The following is a 15,435-nucleotide window of genomic DNA, read 5'->3' as shown; positions in this document are numbered from 1 at the left end:
AGGATCTGTGAAGCAAGAGAAAGCAAGCAAGGTGCCTACTTTTTGAAACCTGTGTCTGTATTTTTTTTTTTTTAAGATTTTATTTATTTATTTAACAGAGAGAGACACAGCGAGAGAGGGAACACAAGCAGGGGGCGTGGGAGAGGGAGAAGCAGGCTTCCCGTGGAGCAGGGAGCCCGATGCGGGTCTCGATCCCAGGACCCCGTGATTATGACCTGAGCCGAAGGCAGATGCTTAACGACTGAGCCACCCAGGCGCCCCGACGCCTGTGTTTGTATTACCAGTCCTATGCATAATCATAAATGTCACAGCACACAAAATATCCATTGAGCTCCTATTATTTACAGATGCTTAAGGGCCATGGATAATTCACAAACACAACTTCCTATCTTATGTCTCACAAATCTTTTAAGATAATTTGTGAAAGCACACTTAATGCCATTTTAAGCTGTTTCTGCCTTGAACATTAAAAAAAAAAAAAAAATTCCTCTGGGAAGAATACTCCTAGGATAGAAGTAATCAAAATGCCAAGCTAATCCAGGTGCAAGATCTTCCGACTACCAGCTCCTATGAGCTCAGTGCCACATGTATTATAGAAACATAAGAGATGGAAATATTTCCATAGACTTGTGGTCCCAACCAGGAGAGTGAATGGGCTTGACATTTTTTCCAGTATGAAAACAAGGGACCTGAGCTTTAATGCACTCTGTATTGTTTTTGGTGGCATTGTTGTTTTCTGTTATTAATCTGTTAGTAGTCCCATAGGATTTCTTCCTAAGAGACGAATGTCCACCTAGATGTCTCTTCTCGAAAGTTACCAAAATATTGTCATTAAAGTCTAAGAGACTGACCTTAAAAAAAAATTTTTTGTGTGAGGAAGAAAGAAAAACACAAAAGTAAGCAGAATAGGTAGGACAGTTTAAGCATGTTCCTAGCCCTTACAAATTCACAGAACCCAGTTACTATGAGTGTGTGTGCTTAGACAGAAATTAGATTGTCAATGAGACTGACGTAGTCAGAAAATGATTTGTTGATGAAAGAGAAATAGTAGTGGTATCAATAATAATGTTTTTACTGTCTTCAAGTCGGTGACTTTAACATCCATCAGCTTATATGATCCTCATGATAACTTGTGATGTAAGCAGAATATTAGACAGGGCCATCTCCATTTTATAAAGAAAGTGGGATTTATGAGATTATGGGACATTTAAAGCACTCAGCAGGTAAAGGAGATGAGATTAGGAATCTGGTTGTCAAGTTTTCTTGGCCTAACACCAGGCTGCCTTTCTGATAATACCTTAAACTTCTAGATGATGCCATAGTTACTAGAAATATTTTCACATGTATTATATCAATGGGTCTTTTATTTTACTAGTGATTAACATTTTATGAAGTCCTTTTATTTTACTAGTGATTAACATTTCATGAAGTCCTTACTACATTAATAGTCTTACTGAGGGATGTGCACGTTTTATTTAATTGGATCAAGATAGGTGAAATTTAGTGTAGGAAACTTTTCATAGGCATATTAAATAAGCAGCCGTTTTAGTCATTTTCACTTTTTGCTGCTAGTTGATAACAAACATATCCCGTTTGAACGCTCTACAGAAAAATTAAGCAACAAAGTGAATTTTTCTTCTCTAATTAGACCTGGTATACACAAATGTATAAAAATGTGCTTATCCGTGCTATGATTTTTGTTTCTAAAATTATTTTGTGATTAAATTGGGGCCATGAATTCGTATTACCTCGTTGTGCTGGACTATGGAGGCTTTGGTTTGGCTCTTGAGGTGCAGGAGAGGGGAAATTCTCAGGCTGCTTCTTTTTTTTTTTTTTAACTTTTTATTTATTTGTGAGAGTGAGAGAGAGAGCATGCGTGGTGGGGAGGGGCAGAGGGAGAGGGAGAAACAGACTTTCCACTGAGGAGGGAGCCGGATGCAGGGCTCTATCCCAGGACCCTGAGATCATGACCTGAGCTGAAGTCTGACTGAGCCACCCAGGCGCCCCTTGAACAAAACTCTTTCTGAAAGGAGTGAGATAGGGCCTATCACCTCAGTAGGCATTCATACTTACTAAATGTTTATAGAAAGAAAATTGTTTAAATTTACTTTCTTGGGTATGTCTTGTGATTAGAGTAATTCGGTTACTGTGAACAACTATGAAAATTAACAGTCAATGTGCTGCTGAGAAAGGTTGTAAAAATTTATCTAATGGCTTTTTAGATCAGTAAGCCCAAAGGAATGAAGTGGGCATATATAGAGCAGCAACTCTTACGACCCATGTTTCCTCCCTTTCTTATAGTTACTACATGAGCTCACAGAAGTTTAGGGCTGAAATCCTAAAGGATATTTCCAGTCCCTCAATTTAAGGATGTGGAAAACTGAGAGTTGTAATAGCTTTTTCTCTTTTTTCCCCCTCTTCTCTTTCTTCCCACCCTCCCTTCCTTCCTCTCTTTTTATTTTGTTTTGGGGTTGGGTTGTTTTTACAGTGTTTACAGTGTTGACCTTAAAAAGATAAAAGAGCCAGCTATTTTACCAGAAAAATGAGTTTATTCAGGAATAACAGAATTGCAGTTCAGGACACGCAAACCATAGGCAAGTCCAGAGAGTGGAGGTGAGCTTACTTTTACAAGGGAGAGGGGGAAGCTGGGAGGGGCTGTTATGGCCTCTCATTGACTGAGTGTGGTGGTTTCTCATTGGCTGGGCTGTTGCTAGACCAGGAGAAATTCTTCCTTCCTCCTGCTTGAATATGTTAAGTAAGCTTCTTCCTATTGGGATTGGGGAATGCGAGGTATGCTTCTTATCACAGGGAGTGGTGTGTGAGAGCTCCCCCTACAGGGCTTCAGAACCTTGTTTTTAACGTTTCCTTTATTTTTACTACAGATAATGTTATATTTCGATTCAAGTACTCTCCCAGTGAAATTTCCGTTTATCATCCCTCAGAAGAAAAGAAGTTTGGTTTCCTCGTGTGCCTATGACACCTAGTTAAGACTGTGCAGTGGAGTTAGTGGGGCAATGCTATTAATCTTAGTACTGGAATTATCGCTGTCCCAGTAAATTTGTAATATTCCAAAAGGGGGATTAAGAATTTTTTCAAAGGAAGAAAGTTTTTTGTAGAAACAAGATGATTAACCACTTCTGTGATCTTGGTGAGTTTTTTTGGCTTCAACATTAATCTTTGCTACTGCCCACATTTATTTTTAGGCTCCTGTTAGTTCATTCAACTCACATATTTTAACTTTCTACGGTACTCAATTGGTTCACTACTGGTAGTACTTTAATCTCTTTGTTCCCATTGTAAAAGTCTGGAAACCGCACATTGTTCTTTCCAAATGTAGTTGAAAGTTGTGGGCCAGTCTCCACTTGCCCTGGAATGCATTAGATGACATCCCCATCAGTGGTTGAGCAAAGAAGATAAGGCAAAGGCAGAAAACATACCCATCAAAAGACATTAATTTTGTGGAATTTAGCAGAACCCTAAGACTTAAAATTCAGGGACAAGTGTTCTCATCTAGCACAGCACCGATGTATAGATAAGTAACTTTAGAATAAGTAACATTAGAATTGTGTTAGCCCTTTGTGGTGATTGTAATATCCAGTCAGGCTAAGAACCATTATGCTAAATGAAAGCCTGGTAGGGAGTCCGGTATCAGCACTGGAGCTGTGGTCGGCAGATTCTGGTACTTAGCAACTGGGTGCCCTTGGACCAGTCCCTTGCCCTTCCCGTGCCTATGTCTTTGTCTCTATCACCAGGATAGGGGTGCTCCATGAAGTTGTAAAAATCAAATTTCATAATGGAGGAGCTCGACAAAGTTCTTCAAATGTGAAATACTTTGCCAGCATCTAGCACAGTGCTTCCACAGACCCAGGTACTTGTCAACCAGAACTGAAGCTGGCATTGTGTGGCCGCCTTCCACTGTGGCCCTGACGGGGCGAAGGTTACTGGTTGTTCCGAGGAGACAAAATTCCTCTAGCTCAGATTGAAACATAATAATAGTAGCTCAAATAATAGTGAGAGAAAATCCCGTCTGTTTTATGAGACACAGTGCAATCTTAAAATTTCAAATTCACATTAAAATGTTATGAGTTCTATAACCAGGTATGATGCTTCTTTGGGGAAATTCTAACCGACATCTGTTATGGTACCGATTGTCCTTACCATTATTATTTTTTAATCTTCCCACCCCTCTTGCCTCCCGACTCTGCCAGGCTGGGTTTTATCAGGTTGTTTGTTTGTTTTTTTAACTTAAGCCAGCATATCTTTGCCTTGTCAGATACCTGGAGCGAGCGTGTTATATCCAAGTTGCACACTCCAGATGCAAGGACTGTACCCCACAGTATGATCTAAGCAATATTCAGACCCATAGTATGGCTTTTCCTTTTTTTAATGCTTAGATTCACAAGTTAAGAGAATAAACTGTTCATCAGAAAGTGAATTGAAGGCAACCCTTCCCATCAAACGTTAAATAAGAACATCTGTTTGAGACTGATGTTTTCTGACTTAGCAAGGGGATTTGTGGTGAGTAGAGAGAGCAGTCCTAGAGGGCGCACCCACCTTCTGTTTGCCTGGCAAGGAACCATGTTACCTGCTAAGATACCTTCTCTGTAGTCTCTGCAAGACTTGCCTCACCTACAGCTGCTTCCCTAAAGCCTTTAGCTCTGATGGATTCCACGCTGCAACATGTCACATTTTAATTAGGAGCTCATGAACATCATTCTCCGTGATACTATTTAACAATTAGGTACCATCACCAGAGATGCTGTGGAAGCTACTCCGTGCTTCAAGACTTAAGTGGTAGTTCTCCACAGAGGCCACAGCTCTCCTCCTCCTATGCGAAACTAGGCTCAGCTTTTCTACTCGGTGTTTTTACTCAGTTTTAAATGATCTATTTCTGGTCTTCTTCATGATTGTTATTGGCTGTCTGATTCCCCTCTAGACTAAAAACTCCTTCTAATATGTCTGACCTCTGAGAAGCAAAGCAGTCATTATCTAAACAACATTTAGACACTTAACATATCCTTTTTTATTCAGAAAAAAATCCCAAGGTTAATTTAACATCAGATTATAAATATTAGAAGTGGGCACTAAAAATTAGGTCTCTAATAGCTTCTGAAAAAGAGTAACACATGGCTATTATAAAACAAAATTCGACAAGGACTCATTGTTAACAGTTTGAAGGGCTTTTTCCCTAAGTATTTTTATAACCATCAGTACCTGTATGTGTAACCTTAAAACCTTTTTAAAATGTACACTGTTTGGATCATTCCATACAGAATGCTTTGCTCCTTACATTTTTCACTTAGTCCTCTTGTACTTTGGAGCTTTTCCATGTCAGCATCTCAGGAAGATGTGCCTGGCACACTTTATAGTTCGTTGTAATTTACTTAACCCTCCTCATATCAGTGGGCTTTTAGATTTTGTTCTAACCATCTTTTCTGTATTACAAAACATACAATATGGTATATTTTTGCAAGTATGCCTAAAGGGCATGTTGTGTTTCCAACAATGGAAGTACTATGTCATAAGATATGTGTATTTTCAATTTTGATATATATAATAGGCAGTTTTAGCCTCATGTGTCTTGGTCCCCAAGTTGTCTGAGAGACTTTCTAATGGAGATGTCTGATTAAATATTCCAATCAGGACAAATGAGTCAAACCTAGAAATGATCACTCAGTGAGAGATGAAATTGTACACTCTACTTGTTAGTGAAAGAATAGGGGAAGTAAATTATTAAAAACTATAATGTAGGGGTGCCTGGCTGGCTCAGTTGGTTAAGCGACTGCCTTCAGCTCAGGTCATGATCCTGGAGTCCCAGGATCGAGTCCCGCATCGGGCTCCCTGCTCAGCAGGGAGTCTGCTTCTCCCTCTGACCTTTCCCCCTCTCATGTGCTCTCTCTCTCTCTCTCATTCTTGCTCTCTCAAATAAATAAATAAATAAAATCTTTAAAAAAATAAAAATAAATTACAATGTATATTCCCATTTAACTACTGATTTCTTGGGCAAAAAATGCACACCTTTATGGTTTGTTATATTATTACTGAAAAATGTATTTTTAACACAGGCCAAATACTAGACCCAACTTAAGTAGACATTCTCTGTTAAGGGTGCCTGTCTTCAGATGCAGAAAGGTTTTAGAAGCTAGATTGCACTTTGCCAAAAGAAACATGACATGACATAGAGACGCCATTACTCCATATCACAAGCACTGTAATCCTGTATCACCTCTGGAATCTAAAGGCATTAGAGTGGATTTTTGGGTTGCTGTTAATTTGCTTTTAACCTGTTCTGGGATCATTGAATATTCTTCCTTCTCTGAAAACTGTCAGAGTCTATGACAAATGGTAATTCAAGTTTTGTTATCAGGAAAATCAGTGACCTCTCTTATGTTTGTAGAGTTGCTACTGTTGGATCAGCTGTAGCCATGTTTCGACAACTGACAAAATAGCACACGTCTTTTTTTTTTTTTCCTTTTTCCCATTATAAGATACAAGTATAATAAAACATTTTCATTGCCCAATCCTAAAAGTAATTGCACCTTTGGTTATTGAGTTAGCAGGTTGAGGGGTTCCAGTGGTTGGCACTTCAAAAAAAAAACCTCTCAGAAACCCTTGTTTTGATTCCAAAACACCTTGCATTGAAGTTGAGGGCCAATAAGGGAACAATGTAAAACTGTATCTACCATTGATGTTCCAGCTGAAACAATTGGAACGATTACTGTTGATTTATACCTTAGGAGTCTTTGTACCCAGAGCAGAATTCTGGAATTCTGTAGTTACTATTGAGATTATTCCACTTTGACTTCCAGATGGCAGTAAAATTGGAAGGCTGGAACACAGAGTTATTCAGACTTTTCTCAGCTTGGTAAATGAGGGGGTCTCATGGTAAGAGGCTGGGTTTGAAGGAAGATTCACCATGTCTCTCACGCTTTTTCAGAAAGGACTCCAATACTTAACTTGTGAAAGGAAAAAAACTGGTACAGAATGAGAACTTGTTTTCCAAACTTTTACTCTAAATGTTTCAACATCTGTGTAATGGAGTACATTATATATCCAAAGAAGAATCCCAACCAGGTATACATGCATTGTCTCCCAGTCTTTCCTGCTAGTCTCTAAGCGCAGGTGTCATCATGGGCCGGCTGATCAGGGATTAGTGTTGTATCTCAACTTCACACTAAAAAGTTTATGTAAAGTCTTGAAAGTTAGTACAGTTGTGATTGTTTAATCATTATATCAATTATAGCTAAGCACCCATTTAAACATTTTTTAATTGTCAATCTGATATATGCTTGCTTTAAAATAGTCAAGCAATGCAGAAATGTATACATAGTATAAAAGATAAGGTTCTCTCTCTCACCCCCATAATACCACATTATTTAACAGTCCAGTAAGCATTCTTGATACCTCCTTGAGTCCATGCCGTGGCAAATGGCTAATGATGAAGAAACAGACTTTTTCTGGACTAGGACTCCAGAACATTTGTTTGAGAAGAAACACCCTAGCTAATCAGGGTTGTGATTTCTTCCAGATCTCCTTGCCACATTATGCCTATTGGAGCTGAAAGAGAGCAGAAACATCCACTTCTCCCTTCACTGAGCTCTCTCCTGCTCCATTAACTGTTACAATCCAAACTGGACTTTGACAAGAAAAATTATATATTTCTTTTTTTTTTTTTAAAGATTTTATTATTTATTTATTTGACACAGAGAGAGACAGCGAGAGAGGGAACACAAGCAGGGGGAGTGGGAGAGGGAGAAGCAGGCCTCCCGCCGAGCGGGGAGCCCGATGCGGGGCTCGATCCCAGGACCCCGAGATCATGACCCGAGCCGAAGGCAGCCGCCCAACCAACTGAGCCACCCAGGCGCCCCTATATATTTCTTTTAAAAGATGCCAGTGTGACCTTACAGCTGGGAAAAGACATGTGATATAGCACTAATCTGCCCTCGTTAAACACAATGGCCCAGACTCTCAGCTTCTTTGAGCCCCTAGATTTAGAATAATCTTTATCATCTGATTAAAAGATAAATTTTACATGAACCAGATGCTTTTTTATACCAGTCTCCTTCAAGAAGTTCTGTGGAAAATGCATAGTTCACATCCTCTTGTGAACTTGCTGGCTATTACTTGTTTTGTGAAAAGTTGGCTCATCTCATGCAAAGAAACACTTTAACAGTAAATACTTTCTATAAAATGCTTAATAATATGAATAATCATCAGTGCACATCAAATTCTCTGTACATGTGTTTTCTTGACTTTCGATTCGGGCTAATTATCTTTCACGCCTCTTACCTGACACGGTGAGCTTAGACAGGTGAAAGTGCTTCTCCAAACTGAACGGCAGACCAAGAAAGGTGGCGTTAATAACAACAATGAATAGTAATGAAGGAATAATAGTAACATAATAAAAACTGTTTTCTTCAGCACCTATATACCAGAGGCTCTACACTAACTACTTCACCTCTATTGTCCTACAGAATTCATAGACCTAATATGCACATGAGATATTAACATTTCAGATGAATGAAGATTTACAGAAGTCAGTTTGCCCAGTCATGAAACTAGCAAGTGAGAGCAAGTGTGACTAGAATTTGCAGTTCTCATCTGTTGGATTGATTGGCTTAGAGTGGTTGAGCATGTTGAGAAAGTTGAGATCATGTCCAGGCATGGCCAAGAAGAGTGTCCAGATTGATCAGAAATGTCTGCCGTGAGTATAAGCAAGGACTGGGGGAAGCAGAACATATGCTGCATATCTGTCTTTTACATCACGGTGTCTCTCAAGATGATACAACTTCAGGGGCGCCTGGCTGGCTCAGTCGGGAGAGCACGCGACTCTTGATCTGGGGGTCATGAGTTCGAGCCCCGCGGTGGGCATAGAGCTTGCTGAAATAAATCAAAAAAGAAAAAAGAGATGGTGTAACTTGAGAAGGAAAAATGTAGCCTGACCTAAAGTATTTTTTGGTAAGGTATCATAGCCTAAGGGCTTGAGCCTAGTTATAATAAAAAGCCACGTGGTTCCAAAGTGTACCGTGGCTGAGATGTACCAGGGGCAGAGCTCCTGGCTTCCCACTGATAACAATCATCCCATTGGCTAAGCAGCTCCCTGACGGCCTCCCAGCAGGAGCATTGTCACACCACAACAAAGCGCCTTTGCCCACAGACACATAGGCCCGATGGCTGGCACTGACGGTTTCCCTGAAAAATGCACTGTCCTCTGTTCTGAGTCAGTCTTATTGTTCAGAGCTTAGGGAGTGAGGCTGAGGTCCAGATACGGGATGATAATATGTGGTTACCAGCAATATTGTGGCCACGTCATACCTACACTTCTAATGCTGCCATGCTCTGAAATGACCTCCTTGTACCCTGACCCTCAAACTCAGAATCCTTATTTATCCTGAAGTCAAATCTCACTTCCTCTGAAGTCTTCCAGGACCGCCCCCACCCCTAGCCAGAGGTAGCTGATTGCTTCTTGCCAGCCTGGCATCTGGGACTTTGCCAGTACATATTTAACAACTGAAAGAATAAATTAAACCGTGCCAATGCTTAAGAAATGGGCTATATAAACTACAATGATTTTTGAAACTAAAGAAGATGAAAGGACAGTAACTATTCCAGAGGTGCTTTCCTTGTCTCTGCTCTGATCATGTACGAAGCACAGAGTCTAGCAGCAAAACAGTAGAGGAGGGGCTCGGCTGGCTGTATACAGTGGGCCGCTGTTAGTTCTGGACGGTATGCTGATGCTTCAGAAACGTCCTAGACCAAGGGCTAATGAGCAGAGACCAGTACATATTGTAAGTGTGTCACTTGTGTGTTTCTCTGCTTTGGGCTCGTACAGAAGTCATTGACTTATCTCCCACTGGTTTATGGAAAGCAGATAACTGATGTAGTAAGTAGCTCACCAGCAGTATCTTGACTCAGACATATTGTGTAGCCACAAAATGTTATCCAGTGTTCAAAGGTCTACTGAAAATCCGATCTTGTGTGTTGTGTCTGCTGGAACACAAGTAATAGAAAGCAGAACTCCAGAGGGCTTAGACGATAAGAAAGCTTTATCAAAAAAACAAGAAGCCTTGCAATGGGGTCACTGAAAGATTGGCTCGGTCCCTAGCTTGGTCACATTTTGCAGCAATAACTTTTGGCCTCAGGGTAGCTTCCTCCCTTTGGGAAGATAGCCGGCTACTGCACTTCCAGGCAATACATAGCAAAGAGCAAGGAAACCTTTCCCACACGGCCCCCAGCAGCCCAGTCCTCACATCACATTGGCTAGAAGTGGGTCAGTGCCCACCCCTAACCAATCACCGATAAGGAAAACGGGATTACTAAAACTAGCTTAAGTAATTAGAATGCACTCCTAGATAAAAGATGATGTCACCTTCCTTGGGAGAATTATGAGTTGAGAGAAACTGGACAAAATCAGGGTTCTTTTCAAACAGAGAAAGAGGAAGCACTTGGCTCTTGAATAGGCAACCAACAGCGTCTCCCACATATGCTCAGCGGAGATGCCACATCTGCATTTCTGTATTACCTTCATAGCAGCAAAATCAAAGGGCCCAATGTGCGAATCGCCTTAACTTGGTGGTGGTGGCCACTTTTTGTAATAACACAATTTAGCCATCATCTGGTGAGGTAAAGACAACACATAAAAAATCAAGTCAGATAAGACAGAAAAATCTCCATTACCTGACTTTACCAATGAATTCCAATTCTCCACTCTCAAATTAGGACAGTTTGTTGACTGTAAAGACACAGGTCATTCTGCTAGTAGGGACATTTCTTTGAGATAAGGAAGTGAGAAGGAGCAGCCCTGGAGTGAACAGGGAGAAAAGCTCCCTAGGAGGACATATATGCAAAGTTCCTAAGGCAGAAAACGGAAAGGGTAAGAAAGTGGTGGAATGATTGGCTCACAGTGAGCAGGAAGAGAATGGCCGGTGGGAAGGGTGGAGATGGGAGACAAAGGGGCCGTTCAGAGCCTGTGGGTCCTATTAAGGAGCTGGGGGTTTTATTCTGTATGCAGTGGGAAGCCACTAAAGGACTAAATAGGATCTACAACTGTAAAGTGACACCAAAAATACTATGCAGGATCATTTTATATGTTGGAAAGAGTAATTCCATTTAATGTAGGCTGTATGTCACTGGAGAAGCTACTTACAAAGTCCCAACTTGACAAACAGTTGCCAGGAATTTACCTTTATTACCTTGGTTTTATGCAAAGTTGACCTTTGGTTCTAGGGGGTGGACGCATGTTTATGGACCCTGTGGCCTAGTGGAATGGCTTATTCTGAAGCAACTCTTAAGATCTCTTAAAGAAACAATAATGCCTCTGAGGAGAAATGAAAGCTCCTATTCTGAATTTGGTGAGGCTGCCACTAGTCTCAACAGCTGTTCACTGGTTAATCTCCTAACTGACTTAGACCCTTGACGGGAATGCTGCCAGAAAAAGGATGGCCGAGTCCAGCTCCCCACATGGTCAGCGGGCTTGACTTTCAGTCATGCGTGTGGTCCTCATGCTCTGGTACATGTGCCTGGGGGATCACTCCATAATGGAGACTGCCTGTTCCAGTTGCAAAGTTCTTTCACACTTCAGGTTGCGTTACTGAGCTCAACGCATTCCCAGAGCTCTCCTGTTTCCTTGGCAGTTCCTTGATAAAAATGCCTGAAGCCAGTTTATTTCTCAACAATCTGAGTACCTGCACCTGTGTGTAGGCAAAGATGTGACAGGGCTTTGAAGAACGGGGTGTGAACAGTGTTAGCCTGTGGTTATGGGAAGCTCAGGAGAGTGAGCCTGACTGGAGAGCTAAGCCTTCTGCTGGCTTCCATGAGAAAGACGGATTAGAGAGTGGACGAGGGGATAAGCGATGACAGTTGTGGGTTAGAGGCTGCTGCAGGGGTCCAGAAAGATGCCAAGGAGGTCTACATTGATAAGGCCAGTCCAAAGGTAAAGGAAGAGTCGGCTGAGAGAAACAAACATATTCAGGCAATCGAGCTGGGAGGGACTTCGAAAATGATTGGACATAGGACGGACTTGAGATCCTTCCAAGAGTCTTCAGCCAACCCCCTCTCATCCCCAAGGGACAGTTCTCAAGCTGAAACATAGTGGTCACCAGCCTCTCCATGAGATCCTGCCCTGGATCCATTCCGCTTTGCCATGACCTCTTCTTGGTAACAGTGATGAGCAATACGTGGCATCGCCTATTGCCTTCGGAATAAAGCAGGGAGATGTTCTGTTGCTCTTGTTTACAAAACATTTTAAGATGCTTCTGGGTCAATGCAAATGATTATGAGTCATCTATACCTCTTTCCCCTAGGTGGCAGGCAGTTTTCTAAGTGTGGGTAATGTCAGAAATGAAATGATCTGCCTGAATGTTGTTTCTTTTCTCTTTTCATTATGAAGTATATTCGGTGCTCTTCGAACTGGTGCTTATATGGTGTACATTTTGATGACCAAAGGCCTGAAGCAGTCAGTTTGTGACCAGAGTTTTTACAATGGACCTGTCAGCAAATTCTGGGCTTATGCATTTGTGCTAAGCAAAGCACCCGAACTAGGTGAGTGTCTTCTCTCCTTCCGTTTCCACCCCCACCCCTCTGGGTAACTACACACCCACAAGATTTATTTATTTGAAAACAGACAAAGAAACGATTTGAAGGTCCTGTTTTGTTGGTTGCAGGAAAGTTATAACTCATGAATTTGAATTCTTGATTAACTTTTCCACTACCTCTTTCTCTCCCCTCCTTCCCTCCGTTTCAACAATTGTACATTGTGTATGTGAAGAGCAAAATAGTTTACGAAAACATGCAGACTTCCAGACACTACTGGAAATACACTCCCAGGGGCGCATAAAAGCTACCCGGGCCCTTCTGTCCAGCGCATTAATGGCTGTGCTAAGATGAGAATATGGAGGGAAGTCCACAATGCAGCTCTCCCCCAGTCCCACAAGGAAACAGACTTTCATCCTGCCATTAGGGTTCAGACGAGGAGACTAGGCTTTCCGTTTGGGTGTCCTCATGTTTTAATTAACAAGTGCTAAGGGTTGGTTCCTGGTATTGTTTGATTTGAATCATCTAAGAGATGGGCCTTGAAGAAGAGGAATGTGGCTCCCCTTCTAGAACTGAATCCAAAATACTGGCTACATATATGGATTCCTAAGGTTTTTCCTTCAGCTCTTTAATGAATAGAAGTGTGGTCCAGATTCATAGAAACAGTGGGAAATTAGTGGCAAGGATGTGACATGGATGTAGTTCACCAGGAAAATATCTTTACTGCTGGAGAAAGGGATCTGCTGGTGATCATAAACTCTGGCTTCATCCATGAGCAGTACTGGCCATCAGCTCACAAACTCATATATATCCTTAGGGAACACCTATTCATTGTCTGGGTTTTTTAATTTTTTATCGGGAATTAAGAATTCTATTATTTAGTTCAAAATATTTCTTTATAGATTGGATTCCCTCTCCTGTTTCTCCTAAAAAGGGGGTTAGAGGTTGTACTTTCTTTATAAGCCACATACAATTCAAGCTATCCGCAGTCTTTCTTTTTTTTTTTTATTTTATTGTGTTGTGTTATGTTAGTCATCATACATTACATCATTAGTTTTTGATGTAGTGTTCCATGATTCAGTGTTTGCATATAACACCCAGTGCTCCATTCAATATGTGCCCTCCTTAATACCCATCACCAGGCTGACCCATCCCCCCACCCCCCTCCCCTCTAAAACCCTCAGTTTGTTTCTCAGAGTCTATAATCTCCCATGGTTAGTCTCCCCCTCTGATGTCCCCCCCTTCATTTTTCCCTCCCTACTATCTTCTTTTTTTTTTTAACATATAATGTATTATTTGTTTCAGGGGTACAGATCTGTGATTCATCAGTCTTACACAGTTCACAGCACTCACCATAGCACATACCCTCCCCAGTGTCCATCACCCAGCCACCCCATCCCTCCCACCCCCCACCACTCCAGCAACCCTCAGTTTGTGAGATCATATGATACTTGTCTTTCTCTGAATGACTTATTTTGCTTGGCATAATACTCTCTAGTTCTATACACGTCATTGCGAATGGCAAGATTTCAGGTTTTTTGATGGCTGCATAATATTCCGTTGTGTGTGTGTGTGTGTGTGTGTGTGTGTGTGTGTGTGTGTATACACACACACACACCACATCTTCTTTATCCATTCATCATCCACAGTCTTTCTTTAAGGTGTCTTTACTTCCTATCCTGTGTCTGTTCACAAAGGATATGAGGTCTCTCGGATGTGAATGTCGGCAACCTGTCTGCCCTGCCTACAAAGGGAGGGCAATTGATTTGAATTGTCAGTTTGACTATTGTTTTCCCAAGTCAAAGGCAAGGGAAGAACAGCAGAGGAAAACTTCTGAAAACTTTTGCTGAGAAGAGCAGGGGTATGGAGGTGGATCCTCTACAGTCCAAAATGACTAGATCACTGTTGTGTGTGCCCACACACACACACACACAAAAGCCCATGAAGGCAGACTTAGGTTGAAATGCATTGGTATGTATGTACTCATTCATTCACTTAACATATTTATATTAAACACCTACAGTAGGCGTTTAATAGGGGCTAGAACGGAATGTCTAACTCCTCTAAAAAGAAATTTAGAATATGAATTTTATGAACCAGGCCCCAGGAGGCAAGTTTTCATATTTGAATTGAGACCACAAGCTGCCAAATCTTAGGCTAGAAAAATGTTTTCTGAAACTTGGAGCTACAGACAGTGCCTAAGACAGATGTGTTTTTAGGAATTTCAAATTCTATGGGAACATTTTAATTTTGTGTTTTCACTTATAGATAAAATAAAAGACTGTCTTGCCAGATATATTTCTTTCATAGTTAGTCTTTAGATTCATAGATTCATTCATGTATTCTCTTGGGGTTGTGTGACATTTTCTTTAAAATTCATACATTATTAATGTTTGAGAATTATTCACTTTGAGAAATATCAGATATCTCTGACTTTTAATTTATGCTGTATAATAAGTATCTTTATGAATCTGCCCACCTTTTTTGACACAGAACTGACTACAGATGTATGAAAACTGTAAATGCACGAACCATGTGGCTCCCTCTACATGTTACCACGAAACACTTCACACAGTTTCACTACCCTCAACATTTTTGAAAAAAATCAGCAATGGTGCCTCTATGCTTTGGGCCCTTAAGCCTTAAATTGCAAAGGAGCAACCTCAGTCTTTGCTTCTAGAAATCATCTTCCTTGCAAGGGCTGCTTGTCTGCACTCTGAGTTTTATCCACGTGAATTTGAGGGACTTGACACTAAAAATAGTCCCTTCTACCTTTAGAATAATTTCTTGAAGAGCCACCTCAACCTATTCATAGTGGTCATTTTTCTTCAAAGACATGAGTAGACCTATGCTGTCTGTCCTCCCATCTTCTGTTCCATACTGACATCAAAGTTTTAGGATAGC

General features: G+C 41.0%; 1 protein-coding gene across 4 annotated transcripts in view; it reads left to right on the top strand.

Annotated features, from left to right (window-relative positions):
- Window positions 1-15,435, top strand: part of ELOVL6 (ELOVL fatty acid elongase 6) — a 136,535-nt gene that overhangs the window by 114,168 nt on the left and 6,932 nt on the right. For all 4 annotated transcript variants that reach the window (XM_073892106.1, XM_073892104.1, XM_073892105.1 and 1 more), the window contains one exon: window positions 12,389-12,540. In XM_073892106.1, coding sequence (XP_073748207.1) covers window positions 12,389-12,540 — 152 coding nt within the window. The remainder of the gene's footprint in view (window positions 1-12,388; window positions 12,541-15,435) is intronic.

Source organism: Callorhinus ursinus, unplaced genomic scaffold (genome assembly GCF_003265705.2).
Source record: "Callorhinus ursinus isolate GAN/ISIS: 27379988/994484 unplaced genomic scaffold, GSC_fseal_2.0 scaffold4, whole genome shotgun sequence".
NCBI lineage: Eukaryota > Metazoa > Chordata > Mammalia > Carnivora > Otariidae > Callorhinus > Callorhinus ursinus.
This window is presented reverse-complemented; position numbering and strand designations above follow the sequence as displayed.